This window comes from Phasianus colchicus, chromosome 6, assembly GCF_987193195.1.
Source record: "Phasianus colchicus chromosome 6, bPhaCol1.hap1.1, whole genome shotgun sequence".
NCBI lineage: Eukaryota > Metazoa > Chordata > Aves > Galliformes > Phasianidae > Phasianus > Phasianus colchicus.
In genome coordinates this window covers 39,362,212-39,386,024 of record NC_143441.1, presented here as the reverse complement: position 1 = coordinate 39,386,024, position 23,813 = coordinate 39,362,212, and the positions used below count along the sequence as shown (strand labels likewise).

The window sequence follows — 23,813 nt, the reverse complement described above, 5'->3', positions numbered from 1 at the left end:
TACAATTACTTTTGTTTGGAGGAATGTAAGGTGGAAGGAAACTTGGGAAACCTGATGTTTGTTTTGTTTAACTTTGCAATTATGTGTTACCTTATTTCAGTGCTTCTCAGAGTGTATTGGCTCTCTATGCTTGAACTATCCAGTTGGCTTTGTGGCTTCTGGGGACCAAGTGTCCTAACAAAGGAGGTTATACCACAGTAAAGTATGGTAGTAAGGAGTTTGGTAATTCTTTCAAAATAAAATTGATTCATTTCTTAAGGAGATCAGTACAAGTTTCTAACTGACACAGCTTTTAAAACAACCTTATCAAAGCCTTCTTAGGAGTGCATAAACTATCAACAATTAGCAGCAAGAAGTGAAGCGCTGAAGGTTTTTAGTAAATAGAAAAGCGAATTGCTGTTACAAGTCTGTGCTGCTGCAAGTATTTAACTCTTGAAGACTTAAAGAGTAATCAGGATTAGATCAGAAGTTTGTTCCTTAAAAACGAGTTAACTAAGGCTTGTACATAATCTTGTCCCTTTCCTCCTCATCCTGCTTCTTCCAGCTGAATGTTTAGTCTTAGTTTCTCTGGGTGGATTTTCTGTTCTGAGGTAATCATGATGCTGAGGAGCTGTAGTGGTGGTACAGTTGGATTATGGTTGTAATGGGTGGTAGACCTCACTGTTTGGAGTCTCTTGTACCTCCTTGTGGAAAAGAAGTTTGCAGAATGTCATTTTACATTAAGTGATTTGCAAACAAAACTACCAGGCCCTTACCCTTCAACTTAGAATTGATTCGTTCATGATTTAAAGTGTAAGCTTGTGGCCAATGAGTAGGATGCTTGAAACCTGTAGAATAACTCATTCTCTTAATAATCAGATACTCCAACTTTACTGTGAAGGCAGCAAATAGCATAGAATATAATGGGATTCGGATTTGTCTGAATGGTCAAAGGCTGTCTGTTCAATGTGGCAGTTGTATTGATTTCCTTCTTATTACTGACTCTAAAGCTGTGTTTTGCTGGCTGAAGGAGCAGCTACTTCTAATACTTCTAATACAGCTCTGTAGTGACTGCATTAAAGGTAATAAGGAAGGACACTGCTGCCATTCTCTCCCAGCACCTAGTATTGTAGCACTTACTTTTCAGTCACTCAATGGCTTAACTTGCTAAACATTTTAGGAATTGCTTGCATTCTACTTTATTTGACTTTTGTTTAGGAGAAGGAAATCAATCCTAATAAAATACTCTTTCCCTTTAGATGTACTTGAGGGATACAATGGTACAATATTTGCTTACGGGCAGACATCATCTGGAAAGACACACACTATGGAAGTAAGGCAACTTAAAATTATTTTCTTTTAATATCATATTCATCTCTTTTCACCAAAGTGGTGTTAAATTTCTATAGATAAGATGTTGGCTTGTTTTCATGAAATTGTAGAATGGTTTAGGTTTGAAAGGATCTTTAAAGATCAGTAGATCCAACTACTCTGCAGTGGGCATGGAAATCTTGCATTAGATTAAGTTGCCCAAAGCCCCCATCCACCCTAAATTTTGAACATGTCCAGAAATGAAGTATCTGCATCTTTCATTTTCTTTTCCTTTCTATTACGAACTTTGGATACCCACGTTATTTTTCAGATCTAAGAATGGCAATTACTGTACTTATTCAGCTATCAAAAGCAGGATGGAAAACACGATGTTGTTCATGGTAGATTTTTCATTATTTTGTGTGAGGTTTTTGAGGCTGTTCTTTTTGATCCTAGCAAGTGCTGGCCCTAAGTGGATGGTCAAGAGCTTCCTTTGCAGATAAAAAGAAGTGTGTTTACCCACCAGTATTTTAAAGCCAGTTTGTCTGACTTCTTATTCTGCCTTCAAATACTTTGTGCTGTTGGATTCAGTATAAATGTTTTTTCATTCCCTTTTCTAATAAGGGGAAGCTTCACGACCCAGATGGAATGGGGATTATTCCAAGAATAGTACAAGATATCTTTAATTATATTTACTCTATGGATGAGAATCTTGAGTTTCATATTAAGGTAATCTTTTCTTTATTTCCTATATTTAATCTGTATTAAAAGTGGAAGTACTCTCTTGCTGAATGGGTGTTCCATATCTGTTATAAATGCTTGTAAATTGGAAAATATAAAAAGTTATTTCAGATTTAACTGGATCTTTGCAAAGAATAATTACATTAATGGAAACAAGATTCAAGTATCAAACATACATGGTAACTATCTTTAACTTGTGGCAGTGCTGTGTATTTTAGTTCATCCTCAAGTTGGTGAACTAGATGAGGCAGTATGTAAAGAGCTCAATGTTTTTGCTTTCTAATGCTATTTATTTCACACTTCTAGGTGTCATATTTTGAAATATACTTGGATAAAATAAGGGACCTTTTGGATGGTAAGTCTCTTATTTACTTTGAGCATAGCAGGTAAACTGCTTGGTAGAGAGATTTAAAGAACAAAAGCTTTAGAATGATACTGAGATAAATGTGTCATGTTAATAAGTAACCCATCTCTGATGCAGATACATCAAAATGAGACAGCACATAGCTTATCTATACAATGCAGCTGTAACTGCTGTAGTGCTTGTTTGACGTGTGTTCCATTTTTACTTGGATCTGTTGTAAATGTCTCATTCTGTAAAGAAATCATACATACCTTAGCTTTAGAACTTTTTCTCTTCCAGTTTCAAAGACCAATCTTTCTGTTCATGAAGACAAAAATAGAGTTCCCTATGTAAAGGTAAGTGTCATTCTGATATTGTTTTGATCTTTTGCTTCCAGTGTACTCCGTTTTCTTCTGGCTTATTGGTGTTTTGTTTTAAAGGGTTGCACAGAACGTTTTGTATGTAGTCCAGAAGAAGTTATGGATACTATAGATGAAGGAAAATCAAACCGACATGTAGCAGTTACAAGTAAGTACTATTCCTACCTGCTTTAGTGCTTTATCAGTTGCCTTCCTGACTTTTCAAAACATACCATAAGAACAAGGATGGTGAACTAAATACACATTGTTGAAAAAGTTTTGTACAAGGAGTTGTAACGTGTCTTTAAGTACGAAGTCTTTCAATGTATTTTTTGTTAATGTAGTTAATTAGGCTTTGATTGGAAAGAGAAATTAAGTGATCAGAGAAGAGTGTTGAATTGCTGCAGCTCTTCAATAGGGGGTACTGCAGAATCCTGGTTTGTGGAGTTTGTTCCAGTTAGCCTATGAATGTGTAAGCAAGCCACCGTGACTCATCTACTGTTTGGCCATTTTATTGTAGCCTGTAAGAAAAGCTGATTGGGTTATATTTTCAGACATGCTGCAGATATAAGTAGCATCCCATTTGTTTTGGTCTGAGGTGTGCAAATGAGTTGCAAGGAGTCATGCCATAAGCCTCTGAATTTCCCCAAGGATTAGGGTTAGGAATTGTTCTGTTTGTTTTTGAAATGCAGATAAAATAAAGAGGAGGGAAGGTGAGATTTCAAATAGAAATAATGTTTTGCATGCAGTGATTCTCTGAAATCTTTGAGAACTAAATTGTTTTTGAATTTTGTCCAAATATTTATTTAGGAGGGGGGTGGGGGAGGGGAAGGCATACAGTAATAAAGAAAAATATATTCTTTGGTTAAAAATTGGGCATAAGAAAATGTTTCCATCAAGGAAAGTTCTGCCCTTTTACTTTGGTGCTCTGAGGTAGTAAGGTTCTGAAGGAGGGACCAGACTAAAAAACAGAAGAGTAGCAGAAATTTGGATAGAGGGATATTCTTTCATGTTGATCTATTTCTGTGGTGCTGCTTAGCTTTTAAGCCTGTGAGAGATTTATAGATAAAAGGAAGAAAGTAGGCAGACATTGTCATTCGGATTGCAGTCAGATCAGGTTTTTGTTAATTCATTAAAATCATCTTTAAGATTTGACATGAACCTCTCTTACTGCTCACCTCTGCAATGAGATGTGCAGAATAAGCATTTAAACCAGAAAGGGTGGTGAGGAATTTTGGCTATCTACTTGACATTTGCACAGAAGAATGTGCTGTAAACAAACAAAAAAAAGTACTCTGGTAAATGTGCTTTCTTTTCTAATATAGTAAATTAAATGTGTGAAATCTGTAGTTGACAAGCTACCAAATCTTATCTGTGAATTTATGGTATTAACAGAAACACAAAGGTGACAGAATCTTTAATTAGATGGTACTGATGGTTACTGCCTTTTAGTTTTACTGTGTTACAGTGATACAATTGTATACTGTTTCATTACTTTGCAGCTGTTAGCAAGATACTGTTTAGCCAAGTTAGATGGGTTGTACCATTATTTTTGACAAATTATATATTTTTTTATTGCAGATATGAATGAGCACAGCTCTCGAAGTCATAGTATTTTTCTTATTAATGTAAAGCAAGAGAATACTCAAACAGAACAGAAACTAAGTGGAAAACTCTATCTTGTGGACTTGGCAGGTAGCGAAAAGGTAATGTTACATTCTTCTTCCAGCTTTGAAAAACAAAAATCATTCTTTACAATCAAACATTTTAAAGTAATATAATAATGATTGCTCAGTTCTTATCTGTGAAGTGTTTTAACTTTGATTTTGAATTGTGATTTCTCAGTCCTAGTCTTTATTGGCTGTTAGATATTATCTCTAGGCTGCTTTGCATTTCTTCACTGAGAGTTTGTAAATATGGAGAAGGTTGGGAAGTAGGCTAGAGTTCAGTCTCAGTATCTGAGCAGGAAAAAAAAAAGGGTGTGTTGACTAGCCAGGTACTGCAATCAGGAGTCTATTTATGGATGTGGAATATCTACATTTTCACTTGATGTGATACCAAGTTTCTTATTTTGAAGTACTGATTAACACTGTTAAAATGACTGCTCAGCTTGCTTTGTTAGTGGATTGAAGAAGAGAAGGAAACGTACTATACTGCTTATTCTATATTACTATTATTTTGTGTTATGTTATTACTGTCTTCTTTCACACTGTAATTTACCCATTTTAAGACCTGGTATCTGTGTTTTGTATTAAATGTGGAAGGTGATTTTTCTGATCTAACATTTAGTAATTTACTGAAATACTTTAGGTTAGCAAAACTGGAGCAGAAGGTGCTGTACTGGATGAAGCTAAGAACATCAACAAGTCTTTGTCTGCTCTTGGAAATGTCATCTCAGCTTTGGCTGAAAGCAGTGTAAGTGTTCTATGTTTTTTTCTCCTTTTTTTGTACTTCAAGGTTAAGGGCTTGTATTTCTGTACAATATGTCATAGACAAATTTTTTTGATCATAGATCATTTGATCATTGTACATGGAGTCTTTTAAAGTAGTCCAATTACATCAGTGTATTGCAGTAATAAGGTTTTCTTGTACTGTGCTATCATTGATAAGCAGTAAAGTTACATTTAGTAGTAAGGGGCCTAAACAAATGGAAAGCTTTGTTGGACTCCAGAAGTTACCAAGCATAGAAACAAGATTTTAGATCACTCTTTGCATGTTCAACTGAATGTTATATTAATGAAAGTAGAATTTACTCTCTCGTCCTAATGAAGTTATACCTAAGGAAAGCACAGCTCTTCAACAGTGTGAATTATGTGGGGGAAAAAAAAAAACATGACCAATTCTTTTAATCATTTTCTTGGTAGACTTATGTTCCATATCGTGATAGCAAAATGACCAGAATCCTTCAAGATTCACTAGGGGGTAACTGTAGAACCACTATTGTTATTTGCTGTTCTCCATCTTCATACAATGAATCTGAAACAAAATCTACTCTTCTGTTTGGCCAAAGGTGAGTATATGACTTAAATGATGAGAGAGACAAGAAACAGAATTTCCTAGGAGAGTCTAAGTGCTGTGTATGCACTACACTTGTGTGCCTAACAATGACTGATATAACAAACCTTCTACAATAAACAAAGCAGTGAAGCTGTTCTTCAAGTGTGTGGTTTGAGATCTTAAACTGATGCTGATTGTGAAAGTAAATGTACCTTAATATTTTGCTGTTACTAAACTCAGAAATAAAGGCAGAGTCAGAAATAAGCTACCCAGACAGGATTCCTAAACATTCTAATTAATTTGGTTTACTTTCTTCCTTCAGTTCTGCCGTTATGAAAGCCATCAACATTTCTCTTACTTAATCTGTTTTTGTGTCTCTTCCATTTTAGTTCAACAATGTCACTTTCCGTTTTATTTGTTTATTTCAGAGATTTTAATTACGGGAGGTAGACTACATGACTTTAGAACTTGTTAAAAATCTGGTAGAATATGAGTAGTTAGTAGGTGTGGAATCATAACTGTGTTCTGCAGCAGTGGAATTCTAGTTTGATCTCCTTTTAGGATCTAGGAGATTCTTTCCTTGCAATATTTCTAGCATTCAGGTCTGAGGAAGCGTCTTCCAACTGTAGCTGTGTAGATTCAATGCCCCTTGCTCTTGATATCTTCAGCAGTTGCTCAGGTAACCATAGTTGGTCTTGTGTATTAACTCAGCTTTCTGGGGTTGTTAAGTTTCTGCTGAAACCTTCCGGTGTAGGAATTAAAGGTTAAGTAAATATGACGTAATTAGTAGGCAACAATGTGCCTTTTGGTAGTAGTCACTCCCAGTGAGGCTTTGCAGAAATGTACAGGAGTCATGATGGTGGCAGGGATGGGTTTCTGTCTGCCAATAAGCTTCTTTTCTGTTTTCATCTTTTGGAGGGGATAATTCTTGGTAGGAAGTAATATGTAAGTCACTAATGTAAGCCAGGTACATTGCTAATGCAACAACTGCATGTTTACTTTGTCAGGGCATGTTAGTCCTTGGTATGAAGTCTCTGAAGTTAATGCGTTTGGATGAGATTTGCTTGGCTGAACGTATCACCTGAATTAAATGCATCTGTACCTTGTAGCTCATACACCTCTTCAGTTAATGCAGATCCAGTCACTGGACTTTGGAGCTGTTCCTTAAGCTAGGTGATTTACATACTGGAAGTATTATGCTGTCCACTTGAGAAAGTTTGTTGGGGTATGGTAAATGTTAGTCTTTGTTCAAATCTGTACACCATCCCAATTCAAGTGAAAGTATACAGCTGTTTTTTTCCATCTCAGCTGGCTTGAGTTTTTTCAGTCTTTTCTATGCCTGTTACATTACTGAGTCCATTAACAATTGTATCAATCCAATTGAACAAACAGTAAGTGGGCAGGGTGTAGAGATGAGCTTTTGGAAGGGGTTGGAGTTATCTACACTTTCAACATTATTTTCTTTTTAAAAAAGCAGAATCCGTTTCAGAGGTTTTTCTTTCTGTGTAGGGCAAAGACCATTAAGAACACTGTCTGTGTCAATGTTGAGCTCACTGCAGAACAGTGGAAGAAAAAATATGAGAAAGAAAAAGAGAAAAACAAGACGCTGCGTAACACCATACAGTGGCTAGAAAACGAACTCAACAGATGGCGGAATGGTGAGAAGCAGTTTTCTTTGTTGTGCAGACTTCAGACAAGGAGATCCTGAATTACCCTTCAGAATTCCAAAAATAATGAAGAACTCTGTGCCAAACAGTAAAAAGGATATTAGCACAATGATATTAGGCTGATGTTGAAGCTTACTATTTTTCATTGGAATTGGAACAACTTTAGTAATCACATACTGACAGAAATGTCTGCAAGTGTGTTGGTGTTAGGTTCTTCAGTGCCTGGTTTACTAGCAGAACTAGATTGAGGTACATTCTAAAAAATTTATCTGGAAGTAAAGAATGATACTAACTGTAATCGCAGAAACTGCAAGAACTTTCAAATTCAAACCAGTATTGTAAGATTTTCGTCCTCATTTATAGTTCAAATGCCTCTATGGGCAAAAAAAAAAAAAAAAAAAGAAATTGCTAACAGTGCAGAATGTGTGCCTGTTCTCTCTGATTGAATTCTTTTGGACTGAAGCTATTGGCAAAATACAAGATAAATACGAAACTGTAAACTTAAGATTTAAGATATGGATGTATTCTGGAGTTTTCAGTTCTAGAAGATGATCTTCCCATCATAAAGTGACACGTTATACAAATCTGACAACTTGTGCACTTCATTCTAGTGTAAACCTGAGGGGAAAAAATAAACGGCCTCACTTAAGTTGGATGGGATAGGATTTACTTATTTTTCCTCCTCCCTGTCTTGTGTAGAGACCACACCTGGAATGTTGAGTGTAATTCTTCTAGAATATTCACACATTGCACAGGAATGTTGGAAAGAGCCCATATCATTCAGGGGCTGCATAAAATGCTTTGTAATAAGACACCAAGGAATTTACTTTGAATTTACCAAAGAAGTGCCTAAATTCATATGTGGAACTTTTTTTGTAAATGTGAAGGTAGTAAAGTGTTCTCAGGAAAGTGTTGATGGACACAAGCATAAAAGTATAACTGTGGGAATATTTTTAAATAAGCAAATCAGTGTAGCAGTAAATATGGCTACATGTCATGATAGACTGCCAAAGGGGAAGAAAAAAAGGGTTTCTGTCTGCAGTACCAATTAGATGTTGTTCTAGAAGATATTTTGATGTAAGATTTACAGCCTACAGCACAGTAAATGGATGAAATGCAGTGTTCTGTGATAAGCAGGAGGCAGTCTGGATGATGGAGTAGTCACTTTTGCCATGGAAGCTATGAACTCAATTGCTTATTAACCATGGAGCTGTACTGTAAGTAGGGAATAGATAATACTTGGAAGATGCTTCATGAGCAACTCCGCTAAAAATACTTAAGTGTATTCCTTTATTTAAGGGGAGACTGTACCTGTTGATGAGCAGTTTGACAAGGAGAAGGCCAACTTAGAAGCTTTTGCAGTAGACAAGGATATTACTGTTATTAATGATAAACCAGCTACCACAATTGGAGTAACTGGCAATTTCACTGATGCTGAAAGAAGAAAATGTGAGGAAGAAATTGCCAAATTATACAAACAACTGGATGACAAGGTATGCCTTTTTTATTTAACATAAGACCTCTTTGAAATGCATCTTGAAATGCATTGTGTAATGCTTAATTTGCCAGTCTTCATTTGTTACTACAGCTTGTTTAAACTTTTGTCAGAAGGAGCTACTCTAATTCTAAAGTTCTGATTAAGTGATGTTCAGATAGCTTTATTCCATCCAAAATGAGCATCCTTTCTTAGGTTGTTCTTGCCTTTTTGCTGAAACTACAAAAAAATAGTACTGGATGCAGAGGTACTTTGTGGGGAGGAGTGGGGTGGGTGGAAGAGAGAGAAAAATAAAAGTTGAGAAGGAAGAGTTAATGAGAGTCTCAACTAGCATTTGTGCCTCCTGGATGGTGACCAGGTGGTTATTTGGATTAATTCTGCACTAGAAGAAGGAAAATGAGTAAGCAGAAAAAAAGTTAACTGGAGCTAAAAAAAAAAAATGCTATTTTCAAGTAAAATATGCACTCATTGAATATAATCTAAAATTGAAACAGTGGTACTAAATTTGGAGAAGAAAAAACTTCTCATTAAATCTGAATTGGTTTTGGAAGTTCAAAACAGACTGGGGAAGACTTGTAAAAGCACAGTCAGAAAAATGTTGTCTTTGGAGCACAGTGTTGTATACAGTCTGTTGTGTGTATGTATGGTTTTTTTGCTTTTACTGCTTTGAGTTGTGCAGTCATCTCAGAACATGGAAAGATTATATGTCTGGTGCTACCTTCTCTTAGATTGTTTTTCTCAGTGGTGTTTGTCAGTTTATTGAACACAGTCTTTCTTCAACTGCAGGATGAAGAAATTAATCAGCAGAGCCAGCTGGTAGAAAAACTGAAAACACAAATGTTGGATCAGGAAGAGGTGAGCTTTTTTGTACCTTTATTTTGCTTTTCTTTGACTCTCTGTCTGAGATATTCTTAATGGGCCACAGTTTATGACTAGGAAGCAGGGTGGTGGCTTATTACTATACAGTGTTCTTTTTTAACTTGAATTGAAATGATCTGCTTATTCAGTCTTTCCACTTATGCTGTGCTTTTGGCTACATCTGAGCCAGTCTACTTGAACTTAAAGTATCCATGAGGACAGAAGGAACCTGTGACCCACTGTAGGGATCCTGCTTTAGCAGGGGTTGGACTCGGTAGTCCTTTTCAACCTCTGCAATTCTGCAAAGTATTTTATGCAAAGACATAGTATTGCACAAAGAAGACAAGAGCCTAACAGTTTGTCAAAACTGAAAGTACTTTGATTTACTGTAAGAAATCTTTTCTACTGTTTACTTTAGTCAGTATTGCTGTACTGGCTGAGAAGTTGGGCGGGGGATATGTGTGTAATACTATGGCCCTTCTTATAATAAGGGAGAGATCTGTTTCAGGATCTTCTTACTGAAACATTCAAAATATCAGTGACAACATGTGAATATAAGCATAACTTAGTTGCATGGGTAAACACTTATCAATTTCATTTAACAAAGATGACAAATGCTGTTTATTTGTTTTTAAAGTAATAATTGAAAAAAAACAACTTGATGTGTTGGCCAAAAAGGAAATGAGAATGCAGAAAGTTGGAGCTGTTATTTACTCTTTACTTACATTGCATCTTTTCCAACTCCTTTTGTCTAGCTGTTCTGCAACAGCCAACTGTGTTAAAGTGCTGAAAGTTTAATCCCTAATTTGTTGACAGTTTTAAATTCATGAGAAGTATTCAGCAACTCTTTTGAGGACTTGCAATATTTTATGTTTGTTTTCATTTGCTAACCTTAAGTGCTTTGGTCTGCAATCATTTCCATTTTGCAAAGACTATAGGAGTTGAAGAATTCTGGGTATAGATGTATCTCATTGTACCTATGCTTAATGTCATTACTTTGTTATGCTAGGCACTACAAAAAAAAAAAGTAGGTACAGGCAGTTTCAGTAGATAAAAACACTAAGATTTCACTTATTAATGTTTTTTTTGTTAATTTGTTATTAATTTAAATAAATCTCTATCAATGTTGTAGCTTCTAGCATCAACTAGACGGGACCAAGACAATCTACAAGCTGAGCTGAATCGTCTTCAGGCTGAAAATGATGCCTCTAAAGAGGAAGTGAAAGAGGTGCTACAAGCTCTTGAAGAGTTAGCTGTCAATTACGATCAGAAGTCTCAGGAAGTAGAAGATAAGGCGAAGGAATATGAACTGCTTAGTGATGAACTCAATCAAAAATCGGTAGGAAAATGGATTGAATTACTGAGAATCTTCAACATATAAATTTTCTTGCCTTAGCTGTGTATCTTTCTTGAAGCCAAAGGTTTTTCTCAAGGAGAAAATGAGAATTTAAGTTTGGTTAATACCAGAACACTCCTGATTTGATTACCTAAATGGCTGATATACTCTTTACGTGGCTTTTTCGTTTTCTTTCCTCTCTTTTGCACGAGAATCCAGGAATTCTTTCATGGTAGATATGCCCTGAAAGATTTCTTCCTATGTCAAAATTTGTTTATATGTTTAGTGAAACTATCTATGGAAACTGTTAGTCTTCTCAGCAGCATTCAGAGACTACTGTACAGTTTTGGTACTGATGTGTGTTGACAGAACTGAGAGATGGATATAGAAGTAAAACTAAGGTGTTATTCTCAGTCTGTCACAGCAAACCCATGCAGTAACTATCCTTTGGCACCACTGGAATGTTTCTGCTGTAAAACACCAGACTTCTCTTTTAAAACTGGTAAACAAAGAGCAGACAGGCTGTTGAACTGCAGCTGCTGCAGCCATAGCAATTCAAACTAATAGCAAATCTGCTCTGGAGTAATAGTAGTGCTTACAGGCTCCCAGAACTGGGTGCTGTGTTTTGATGTTGCGATATTATGTAATATAAAAGTAGTTCTAAAAACATATGTATGGTTTATTAAAATGTAATTATTTTTACTACAGGTCACTTTAGCTAGTATAGATGCAGAGCTTCAAAAACTTAAAGAAATGACTAACCATCAGAAGAAACGAGCAACAGAGATGATGGCCTCCTTACTAAAAGATCTTGCAGAAATAGGAATTGCAGTTGGAAATAATGATGTCAAGGTAAGAATCACACGTACACTGTGGATGGGTAGGGCGAGGTTTATAGTACAGTAAAAATAACCACGATAGGACGCCTTATGTATTAGGAAATTCAGAGGTTTTTAGGTTATTTCTTGCTTTTTCTGTGACTTACCAGGTCCCAGACAGAAATTGATTATGCAAAGATGAGAGAGAGCAGGTATGATATTTGAAATAGTGTTTTAATTCATACTATTATTGGGACTGTGACAGTTTCAAAGGCATTGTCTTGGATCTACAGTGGCTACAGGGAGATTACTTCCCTTAAAAATGGAACGTGTAACTGAAATAGTGTAATTTAGAGGATGACCGTAGGACAGGAATTGAAGCAGTGCTGTAAGGGAAACATTACCTTTGTGCAAACAAAATAGCTCAGGATATGGAAACAAAAACAAACAGAAGTAATAATTATTTTCAAGAGTCTAGGTTAGATCAGTTAATGCTTTTTTGGTGTTAACCTGCAGACGCAAGTTGCAGATACCTCAGTCAGGTTCAGTAGAGTTAAGCTTGTAAGGGATGAAATATTAAAGGTAGCCTTTTAAGCATGTTACACTTACAGGTTATTCATTTAAGTTCATTTTGATGCCTGAGTGCTGTGATTATTGGTTTGGGTGAGCTCCAGGATGCTAGGCACTAAGTTGCCTTACCTCATCTTGAATTCTGTTTCTGTACCTAAGCTTTCTAAATATGATTCCACAATTTTCAGCAGCCTGAGGGAACTGGCATGATAGATGAAGAATTCACAGTTGCAAGGCTGTACATCAGCAAAATGAAATCAGAAGTAAAAACAATGGTAAAACGATGCAAACAGTTGGAAGGCACGCAGGCTGAAAGCAATAAGAAAATGGAAGAAAACGAGAAGGAGTTGGCTGCCTGTCAACTCCGTATCTCCCAGGTAAGTGTTTCTTTACAAGACTCAGCTGTATCCTTAGTATTCTGAAGTTTGGGTGCTTTTGAGTAATTGTGTGACAGGATGTTAGAATTTCCACAGTATGTTTGCAGCCTGATAGTACTTCTGTAACATTAATTACTAGGATCTTTGTTCTCTATCATGGGATCATTTACAAATACAGATCTCACAAATCTTGTGCTCTGCTCTAATGTATCAAGTTCGAAGCAGAAGTAGCATTAGCACAGTGATATTGCAATAGTTTTACATGCACAACTGGCCATTTTATTGTGGTTGTTAGAGAAGATGAGCAACACGACTTCTGACTACCACCAAAACTGTGATTACATGTGCGGTTTAATTTCTTTATTTTGGTTTACGTACAGATCATTTTTGAATAAGATGTGTGTTTCTGTGTAGTTTTCTAAATGCAGTGAGCCTCTTTCTGATCTGATAGTATTTAATATTCAAACACATCTCTTCTTTCTGCCAAAAAATGTACTTCACTCAATTGAGCAACATGAATGCAAGATGTTCTAAAAGGCTGTGTTACAGATCTAGTTGTGTAGTCATATTCTTCCTAGAGATTCAGTCTGCACCATTTTTATTTTGAGACCAGGTTGCTTGCTTAAAAAAATAAGTACAGTGTGTATAGATATAATTCCATGATACCTAGTTCTGAAGTAAATGAATCTTTTCATTCTACAAGCATGAAGCCAAGATCAAATCACTGACTGAATATCTTCAGAATGTGGAACAGAAAAAGAGGCAACTGGAAGAGTCTGTGGATTCTCTTAATGAAGAACTAGTTCAACTGCGAGCACAAGGTAAAAATAGTTTTTGGTAGTCTGTCTGCCCATCCCCCACCCACTTCAGCCAATTGAAATACGTAACAATAAATATGAAATTGGTCAGTCTAGACTGAAGGACAGCAATAAGGTAGCTTCTTGCTACTGAACTTTATAGAGTTAGTCAATGGGAATGCATACTTGCTGTGTTCAACTGCTAAGAGTAGTATTAAAGATGTTAATGATTATAATTGTCATACATAGACGTACAACTTCCATATTTTAAGGTGTGGGAGAGGAGGAAAGGGGAACTACCTTCATCCTCCTTGTGCTAGTGTAGATAACTGGCTGAAGTTTTCTCATTTCTCCCATTTCTAGAAAAAGTCCATGAGATGGAGAAAGAGCACTTAAATAAGGTTCAAACTGCAAATGAAGTCAAGGTAAGCTAATTTTTTTTTTAAACAGCACAAATTATAACAACTCAAAGCATAACACATGCTGTTTTATTGTTTCTAATAGCAAGCTGTGGAACAGCAGATTCAGAGCCATCGTGAGACACATCAGAAACAAATCAGTAGCCTACGAGATGAAGTTGATGCAAAGGAGAAACTTATCACTGAACTCCAAGAGTAAGCAATTACCATCATTTTGGTAATGGCAAACATCTCTAGACAGTGCAAGTACAGAAGGACAGTAGTAAGGGAGGGAAGTGGCAGGGGTTTTTCTTCATGTTTCTGTTGCTTTACTGGATATCATTTATGATAGATGTACTTGACTGCAACAACGTTTCAGAAGCCTTAGTCTTTAATTATTGATAACATGACTTGGATTGCAGTTTAATGGATTTCTGGATGCTTGTCATGACAGTGATACAACAAAGGTCTTTTCTGCTTCAACTTAATTTAAATAGATATCAAAGACATTCCTTTCCCATCCCTTTAAAAAACATCTGGTTATTTACTTTATCTTCAGCCAAAATCAGAAGATGATGCTTGAACAGGAACGTCTTAGAGTTGAGCATGAGAAGTTGAAAGCAACCGATCAGGAGAAAAGTAGAAAACTACATGAGCTTACGTAAGTGATAATCTCACATAAAACAAGTGTGTGGAGGAACTTTTTTTAAACTAGAGACCTGATACGATGATGAAGTTGCTTTCATTGTTTGATTGATATGCTTATTAAAGGGAGGCTCCAGAGCCACCTTGAATTTAATTTTTTAGAACCTTTTGCACTGCCTTAGAATATAAAACTGGAAGTAAAATAATGAGGGATGCGATGGTGTCATGGCTTTATGTGACAAAAGGCCTAGTATTTTTCAGTGTTAATGTGCTATGGGATGGAGCAGTTAATTTCGCATTTTTACAGCTATGTTTTGCATGCTGTAAGACTAGAAGAGACTTGCATTAACATTAGAACAGATCCTTACTGTTTCTAGTTCTTGTGTGGTTTGGCTACTTAGGTAGTTCTGACTTAAACTGTAGAAATTCAAACTATCAGACTCGATTGATCTGTATGAGTAAGCAATAATCAGCACATACTTTCCAGGACTTTTACTGTGAAATACATTGCTGGTTAAATTGACTGAAATTTGAATAGTAGTGTGGTCTTAAGTCCACCTTATTTATTCCATACACCTCTCGCAGTCAGTTCCAATAGATTTTCTTGTCATAGAAGATTTAATAAACATACCACATGTTTGTTTCATATTTTGCAGGTTAGTAAAAGAAATATACAGTCTTGATCTCTTAAGGGGACTTGCTATGTTAGAAACTTTACCCTTCCAAGGATCTGCAAGAAACATTAAAATTCATTTGATATTGTGTCCTCCTCCTTCAATCCAGTTATTTTCCATTGCATATCAGAAAGGTGCTGGCAAAGAACCAGAAATAATGCTGATTATTCACATTTTATTGACCTAAATAGTTATATAAGGTGTCTACAACTACTTTTCCAGTGAGGTCTGGAAAATGGATAGAATGCTGACAGATTCTTCAGCATATTTGATCATCTCAGATGTTTTATCACTTAGCTGTGATTTAGTAATATAACTGAATGAGGAGAACTTCAAAGAATGTTAGCAGTGTAGTCACTGCTTTCCCATTAAGTAGGAAGACAGGAGCTGTGCAGAGCAGTATTGTTGGGTTATATTCCTGGAAATTGTGATTCCGTTGCTTATGGTGCAAGCTTTGGCAAATGTAATGGAGGTGAGGTGGTGGAACAAAAAGAGAAAATCCCAAATCCATTGCTTGATACTTAACACATTCACAGATGGTTGAAGAGAAGAGTATTTGTAGAATAAGATTTTCACTGGTGTTACTGAACTTGATTCTGAAAAATCTTCCTTCATTCATTTTATGAATTTATAATTTAGATAGCTGTGAAAGTACTTGTTTGTATCCTTTCAGTATTAGGAGCTCTCCCTCTTTGCCGTTTGCAGCTTTCTCCCTTGTTCCATGTGAATTTGAGTCGAGTCGTGTCATCAGTTGGTTATATCCATAATCGTGACGGCTTCAGATGAAAAACAGATGTTTTTTATTTGAACCATATTGTTTACCACTCTGGTCTCCTTAAAGCATTTCCAGATTTGTTCAGATGCTTTAGGATGGATGTATTCTCTTTTAGGGTTATGCAGGACAGACGGGAGCAAGCAAGGCAAGATTTAAAGGGCTTGGAAGAGACTGTGGTAAGCTTATCAAAATATGTTCCATAGGAAATGGAATTACTTGCTTTTTTCCCTTGAGAAATAATTCTTTTTTTTTTCCCCCTCCTCAACTGTAGGCTAAAGAACTTCAGACTCTCCACAATCTTCGGAAGCTATTTGTTCAGGATCTGGCTACTAGAGTGAAGAAGGTAATGTGCTGTGATGATACTTGGTGTCTGAGATTGTTGTGTACATTTCAAACTCAGTTCTAAACTGAAAGTTGATCTGTTTTTTTTCTGGTTTGATTTTAACATATAAGTTCAGATTTGTATTCGGTATCTTTTTTCCCCTCCCATGCCTTTGTTACTGCAGAGTGCTGAGATTGACTCGGATGATACAGGAGGCAGTGCTGCACAAAAACAGAAGATTTCTTTCCTTGAGAATAATCTTGAACAGCTTACAAAGGTTCACAAGCAGGTACAATGAGACCTAATTTCAAGTTCAATCAAAAGCAAACAGACTACTTAAGCTGCATTATCATGGAAGTGACATGTTGTTCATGAAGTAACTGTTGTGAAAGTATTTTGATGTCTTGAATGTATTTCTTGATATAAAACAGTAGCTTAAAGTTTTCCTATAAAATAATTCAGCAGATACCAACAGAATAGTTGTGTTTAAGAGAAGACTGAAGCTGGTATTAAGATTCCGTGTCTCAATCCGGGGTATGACTGCTTGTCCCTGACAGCACGTAGGCTGTGAGTGTCTATGTTGGATAGCATATTCTTTTACAGTAACAGATGACAATCTTAGTGCTGTGTGCTGAACTATTAGATTTACTAAAAGTTTAATCACGCTAGGATAGGGCCCTACTGTACTGTACATACTAGACAGTATGCCTGTTTAGGGGGTTATGTGTTGGCTGGTTCTACCCATGAAGAGAGAAACCAAGAAACTAATGGATTTAATTTTTAGCTGGTACGTGATAACGCAGATCTTCGCTGTGAGCTTCCAAAACTGGAGAAGCGACTTAGGGCTACAGCTGAAAGAGTTAAAGCTTTGGAGTCTGCACTGAAGGAAGCCAAAGAGAATGCATCTCGTGATCGCAAGCGGTATCAGCAGGAAGTAGACCGTATAAAGGAAGCTGTAAGATCCAAAAATATGGCCAGACGAGGACATTCTGCACAAATTGGTTAGTAGAGAATCTATTGGCTCCTAAAACTTCCATCTCTTCTGATGTACTTTTTTTGTGTGTATTTTTCAGCCATAGTTGAATCCACTCACATGAACATGGAATGTTTTGTTCTACAAATTCTGTTGTGGTTAACAGTTGAACTGTGTGTGTTTTGTTATGTTTTGTATCAAATGGGTCATTTCTGTGGTCCATTGTGTAAGCTGGGAAAGTTTTACCTAGAATTCTACTCTGAATGTGTGTGTTCTGGCTCCTACAAGAAAACAATACACTGAATATACATCTTAATTTTATTAACAACATTTCAAGATGTTCAAGAAGCACGTAGATGTGGTGTGGGGTTTAATAGGCATTATTAGTGGTAGGCGTGCAGTTGGACTGGATCTTAAAGGTCTTTTCCAACCTTTATGATTCTAATATGGCAGAACTTCATAAGGCTGTATGGTTTTGTATGAAGTGTTAGGAGCTGGTGCAGTGCTCAGTGCAAGCAGTATTTGTGTATGCAGTGTGTGAATTGCCTGTCAAAACTACTTTGTTTTGAGTTCCAAAATATAGCAAGTATAATAATGTGTGTTGGTAAGTAGTGCATGGAGCAGTGTTATTTGTGGAGTAACCCATATGCAGAACTGCTAGCAGAGCAGCGTCACTAGTGGTAGGTGTGAGGTGGGCAGTGGGGTAGAATTCTTTACAGGAACAGAATGGTCATAAAACTTAAGTGATGAACTGAGTTCTTCCTGACAAGAGATGGTGCTCTTACAAGAACATCCATTAGGTGGAGCAGATAATACATATGAAGATGATAATTATTCAAAACTTTGTTAGCTTTTATTCTAGTAGGGACAACAAGAGGAACAGTATTTTTCAGTGCTCAGTACTAATCTGACAAGTTCTGAAAATACCATCTCCTAAATTTGTTTTCATTTAATACCAAATGGATTCAATTCTAAAATTACTCCTAGGACACTGTAAAATAAAGCATTAGTAAATTTGAATGTTGAAAGTGTTGCATACAGACCTGTAAGTCATGTCTCTTTTTCATACAGCTAAGCCCATCCGTCCTGGCCAACATCCAGCAGCTTCTCCAACTCATCCAAGTGCAATTCGTGGGGGAGGTGCATTCACTCAGAACAGCCAGCCAGTTGCACTGCGCGGAGGTGGAGGACGGCAGGACAAAGTGTAAGTTTGGCTCGAAGGATTTGTTCTAAAGATGCAACTGGACTGCTTTTGTGTTAGCTTCACTAGCGTCCATTCTTCTGCATAAAGTCACGTGAATAGTTCGTAAACCTTTTTTGCCCAGAATTTATAGTTAGAAAATCAGTATTGTGTGCATCTGATTAATGCAATTGCTTTTGTTTTGCAACTAACACTTATTGTCCAACAGCAAAGCTGGAGTTCTGTTGCAGTAGAGCAAAATAAAAAAAATAAAGTCAATAAGGATACTGTTACCAGCCACAGCAAATAGCTAATATTTGGGAAGGGAGTGGAGATGTCATGGTGTTTTGGCTTGCTAGTATTTCCTTTTGTAGGTCCCTTTAGAAAGCATTGGGCAATGATATAAAAAAGATCCTATTCTTTTACATTGTTTTTACCTTGCTGTTTTTACCAACTATGTACCGTGTTTCATGTGTTGGTAATTTGCAGGTGTTTAATGGAAAAAAGTAATGTCTCTGTCCAGTGAATTTAAATTTACTCATTAAAATACAGCTATAGTAATTGAAATCAATATGTGCACTTTTAAAATTGAGACTACATCTCTAATCTCTAAGTTATTAAACTGAGTCAGGTACTCATATGTAAGTTATTCACAGAATTAAGTCTCTTTCATTAACATCTACACTGTAGTTCATTTATTGGCCACCGAACAGAAAAGCTTTGCTGCTTCCTCTGTCATCGCCCTCACTTCTTGAGTGTTCTAATAGGAATATCTTCTAGGAATTCTTAGTTAAGATTATCTGTATCTTCAGCTGGAAAATACCTCCAATATGATCATGTGATGCTTAACTCCTTGGCCTTTCCCTTGTTGAATGGCTCCAGAGTGGCTTATATTAATCTTGGTTTTGATCAATTTATTGTTGTTAGCTGAATGTCTTTTCAAGTATCTTGCTGTAATAGAAGGAAGAAACTCAGGCTGTAGAACTAATTATGGTTCTGTTCAGTAGTCTTTCTTAAGGTAGAGGATGAAGTGGAATGTAACTTAATTTGGAATAACATCTACCTTCAGTGACCGAGGAGCTGGCAATTCATGGGTGTTTGATTATTGTTTTGGAGTGTTGAAGCTTATCTTGCAGCTACTTTGACAATTAAGGCAGTCTAGCTGTCCAATGCAGAGGCATCTGGAGGTGTGATTGACCTAATTTATTTTAGATGCCGTGAGCATGTGGATATTCATGGTAAAATAGTGCTGCCTAGATCTGCAAAGAGAGAGAGACTACTGAATGTCATATGTCTTTATCAAATAGCTTAAGTACCCTTATAATCAGCAATAAGTGACTGAATTTTGAGCTTTTATCTTGCTTTGAAGAAGGAACTTTCACTGTTGGTAGTGGGGAATTTAAGTGGGAGACTTAGCACTTTGACTTTTGGACTATTTGTAGATAAATCATCAGGGAGAGAAAAATAGTAAGTTTAAAAAAAAAAAAAACAACAACAACAAAAGCCAAGAGCAACCAAATGACAAAAGAAACCAGTGACATAATATGGTCATGGAGTTTCTTTAGGCAGTTGTAAAGCTTTCATAGATGTCTTTCAGTGTAGGCCTGTTGCTTTATAATAGCACTGAGTTTAGCACTTAAGAGCAGAACAGTGGTCTTTTTTTTTCTTCTTATGAGGGTTAATACTAAGATAGCAAGCATCTGGATTTCTGGTTAGATTGGAACTTCTGGTAAACTAGAAACATGGTATGCTGTTTCATATCTGGAGAATGGCATTTAACAGAGAATACCTAGAATAATTTGTTAATGAAGAGAGAGTCAGCCAGTTGTTACTTCCCTACAAAAATCAAACTTCATTAGTGCAAAATGATCTCTTCATTCCCACCTTGTCCTTCCAAAAGAGCAGCAGCTGTTAGGTGGGTAGGTGGTACCCAGACAGTTCTCACTTCCCTGGAAAAGTAGCAATAGCTGTGGGGAATGGAGATGAGATAGAATTGGCTGGATTGTAATGTTTGCTGCTTTGAGTATTTGGTCTCAATAGTATTAGTCAGCTTATCTTGCTGTAAATTTATACTGGTAACAGCCAGCATTGCTTAAATGCTTTGTGTTGCGTAATTTCTCATTCTAAAGCAGATGTTGTATTAGCATTTATTTAAGTGGTTTAAGAATTGAGCTCTTAAGAGCTGTATAAATAACGAATGTGTTCTACTGTAAGTGTAAATAGCATGGCTTTTTTGGCTTATCAAGTACAAACCATTTAACTCCTTTATTTTTCTCATTTACAGTTGCTGAGAGGTTAATGCAGCATGAGGAGGATTGGATATCGAATAGAGGGAGTCATTCCATGACAATAATCTCTCCCTTTGGGGACTGTAGGATTATTTTTTGAAAATGTATAAATTATACCTGGCCTGTACAGCTCTTTTCCCTTCTACAAATTCTGCTAACTAATTCCCCCTTCCCCTCCAAACAAACAAACTAGAGTGCAATTTTGGCGTCTTGAAAAATGACATGTTAGTTAAAGTGTAGCTCTGCTCATTACACGGTCTGTCTTTCATGTCTTAAATTTAGTCTGCACTGTGCCAAGCTGAATGTACATTAAGAAAACCTTAGTTCAAATTTTCTAGCTTCTTTTGTGTACATCTTATTGTCTTAGGGAATGTGCAACAGTGTTGAAGTATATTTCCATTTCCATCACTTCACATAACACTACGTGTCCCACTGAACTAGAGCGGCACTCTGCATAACATTACAGTTTTCTTTTGGAATGCTGCATAGAGCATTGGAACTAAACTTATTTGTACAGCATAAGAATACTGAAGTGTGCTTACAACAACTGCCATAAGGCACTGCGAGCGCTGCACCACAGAACTAAAGAGTTCAATATGAACAAGGCTGTTTCACTGTTACCTGATTCGATGCCCGTTTATCGGGTGCTTTAGAATTAAATACTGTACAGTACTAAGAGTAAACCGAAGTTTACAAAAAAGACTTTGGCAGTGGATTGTCTCATCTGTCCTGTTCCTGATTCTACACACAGTGCAGTCTGGTGGAGTGAAAACATTCTGCTTCATTCTGATGAGCTTGTTTATCCATTTGTCTCTATCTGTGACGGTTCACTTTCACTGTTTTATAATAGTGAAATGAGCACAATCTAAAATGTAACTTGATATTCCACTGCATACACAGTACTGAACTTTGGGCTAAAATTTTAACTTCCAATTACAGTTAATTTGATTAATGATTTCAGATACGCCTAATCAAGGATAAGACTTCTTGAAATGGATGTGTCTGGAAGTCCCAGAGATGCATTTAAAAATAAAAATAAAGCACTACACTGAGTTGTATTTGTAATCCGTTTGTAAGTAGGTATATGAAATGTCCAAAAGTAGTAGTTGTTGAATCTTTTTTCTTCTCTTTGCAATAAAGTCCTGTAAAGTGGCTAATGAAATGAAACATGGGTTTTTTTGGTTGGTTGGTGGTTTGAGCTCTGATATTCCCACTGAGCTGAGTCTGGGTTTTAAACTCTTCTAGTGTAATTTGCCTAACTTATTCATAGGGTTTAGCCACTATAATTTTTAGAACAGCCTCTGGATAGTAATTAGTTATCAGGTCTCTGAGGAAGAAGGAACTGAATGTTACAGAAAGAACTTGGATGGCTTTCCATGCACAATAAATACCACTTTGAGTGCGAGTTGGAGTTTTCTTGATGGGTATTCCACAATTATTGTGGAGACAGAGATCTGTGGCTGTTCAGACAGCAATTTATGTTCAACTTTTATATAATAAATAGAGAAAATATTTATATTATGGAGTGTAGTCAGACTTTAGACCTTGAACCACTAGTTTTCTATATCTACATTAGTCTGAGTTTTTAATAGTTTGATTTTGAAAGGTTGAGTGTATCGGTCAGAAACGTCACTTCTTTTGGAGTTTTCAGCTTTTAAGGCTTCTGTTGGTGAAGGCTGCCCAACACTCCAGACTTGCTTGTTGTTTCAGAGCGTGTTCAAATACAGCACACTGAGGAAAGAAAAAGAACAGCAATAGTTCACCTGAGATTTCTCATAATGGAAACAGCACTGTCTGTTATTTCTCTTTGTGTTAACTCCAGGTCTTCAGGCCTTCATTTATTGATTTGCAATCATAAAAGCAAAACCCCGTTTTCTTTAAAATGCATCCAAATGAAGCAGGATTTTTTTTCTGTGCCTGTGAATGGGGGTTTCATTTCTGTAGGTAATCATCGTGGGTTTTGGTGCTGAAAATTGCTGTATTTAAAAAAATAAATCAATGGTAACTAATCTGTAGCTCAGCGTACGTCACCTTTTTATATTTAAACTTTTTTATTTTAAACCTTTTATGGAGTTTACCAAGAACTGCCTCTTAAAATGTAAAAAGGAAAAAGAAAACAGAACAAAAAACCTTTTTGTTTTCAGGTTTGGCTGTCATAGGTCAGCTGGACGGGACAATTACTGTTTTTTGTAAATTAATTTTCAGTCTCTACAGGGAATGTTCAGCACTGCTATTTAAACTTGCAGTCTTTGGTTCTTATTTTTATGTTCCTCTAGATCACATTTTTTACAGGATGGTTTAGGATAGGAACTCAGTGAAATAATATTTATTTCAGGTGAACGGCTAAATTATTTGCATAACTTAAATGCTGACTCACTACTGTGTGTAATTCTAAATTTGACATGAGAGGACAATTCTACCTGTGGAATAAGATGATTTAACTTCAGTACACTTAAGATGCATTAAAATGATTGGTTTGGGGAAGACGCCATATAGTTTTAACTTACTTGCATGCTGTAAATGTATTTGTGTTTAAATAAAGAGAAGAAAAATCTTTGAATTTTGTGCATTTATTGTATCTACACCTGTATGTCAAATGGTCAGGGTGTATCTTTTTACTTTACAGGTTTCCTGGCCAATTATGTAATCTGTGATCACGTCCCTAACCTTTTATTCCACTGTTTGCTAGTTTTTCTTCTGCCCCACTGTAAATATTTAATCTTAGGCTTCAAATGATTGTTCATGATTGAAAAACAAAAAACCCTACAGTTAATGCCTTGTGAAAGAAGTTTGTGGGAGCAGAAGGCAATAGGGATAGGTATATCCTTGGTTTGGGCTTACTGCAATCAGGGAACCATTGATGCTCGTGAATTATGTGTGTTCCTCAAAAATAAAACCTCGTGTGGAAAC

At 36.4% G+C, this 23,813-nt stretch overlaps 1 protein-coding gene across 2 annotated transcripts in view; it reads left to right on the top strand.

Annotated features, from left to right (window-relative positions):
• Window positions 1-23,463, top strand: part of KIF5B (kinesin family member 5B) — a 32,106-nt gene extending 8,643 nt beyond the window's left edge. Inside the window, exons 3-26 of one of the 2 annotated variants that reach the window (XM_031616043.2) lie at window positions 1,239-1,312; window positions 1,915-2,019; window positions 2,338-2,386; window positions 2,675-2,730; window positions 2,815-2,902; window positions 4,315-4,439; window positions 5,044-5,148; window positions 5,598-5,743; window positions 7,240-7,388; window positions 8,697-8,890; window positions 9,679-9,747; window positions 10,883-11,089; window positions 11,795-11,938; window positions 12,666-12,851; window positions 13,555-13,672; window positions 14,012-14,073; window positions 14,153-14,262; window positions 14,606-14,707; window positions 16,256-16,316; window positions 16,412-16,483; window positions 16,647-16,751; window positions 17,247-17,463; window positions 18,507-18,639; window positions 20,900-23,463. In XM_031616043.2, coding sequence (XP_031471903.1) covers window positions 1,239-1,312; window positions 1,915-2,019; window positions 2,338-2,386; window positions 2,675-2,730; window positions 2,815-2,902; window positions 4,315-4,439; window positions 5,044-5,148; window positions 5,598-5,743; window positions 7,240-7,388; window positions 8,697-8,890; window positions 9,679-9,747; window positions 10,883-11,089; window positions 11,795-11,938; window positions 12,666-12,851; window positions 13,555-13,672; window positions 14,012-14,073; window positions 14,153-14,262; window positions 14,606-14,707; window positions 16,256-16,316; window positions 16,412-16,483; window positions 16,647-16,751; window positions 17,247-17,463; window positions 18,507-18,639; window positions 20,900-20,906 — 2,684 coding nt within the window. In that variant the 3' untranslated portion in view covers window positions 20,907-23,463. Of the gene's footprint in view, window positions 1-1,238; window positions 1,313-1,914; window positions 2,020-2,337; window positions 2,387-2,674; window positions 2,731-2,814; window positions 2,903-4,314; window positions 4,440-5,043; window positions 5,149-5,597; window positions 5,744-7,239; window positions 7,389-8,696; window positions 8,891-9,678; window positions 9,748-10,882; window positions 11,090-11,794; window positions 11,939-12,662; window positions 12,852-13,554; window positions 13,673-14,011; window positions 14,074-14,152; window positions 14,263-14,605; window positions 14,708-16,255; window positions 16,317-16,411; window positions 16,484-16,646; window positions 16,752-17,246; window positions 17,464-18,506; window positions 18,640-20,899 lie in introns of both variants that reach the window. The other variant, XM_031616041.2, reaches the window with a different exon arrangement.
• Window positions 23,464-23,813: the final 350 nt, after the last annotated feature.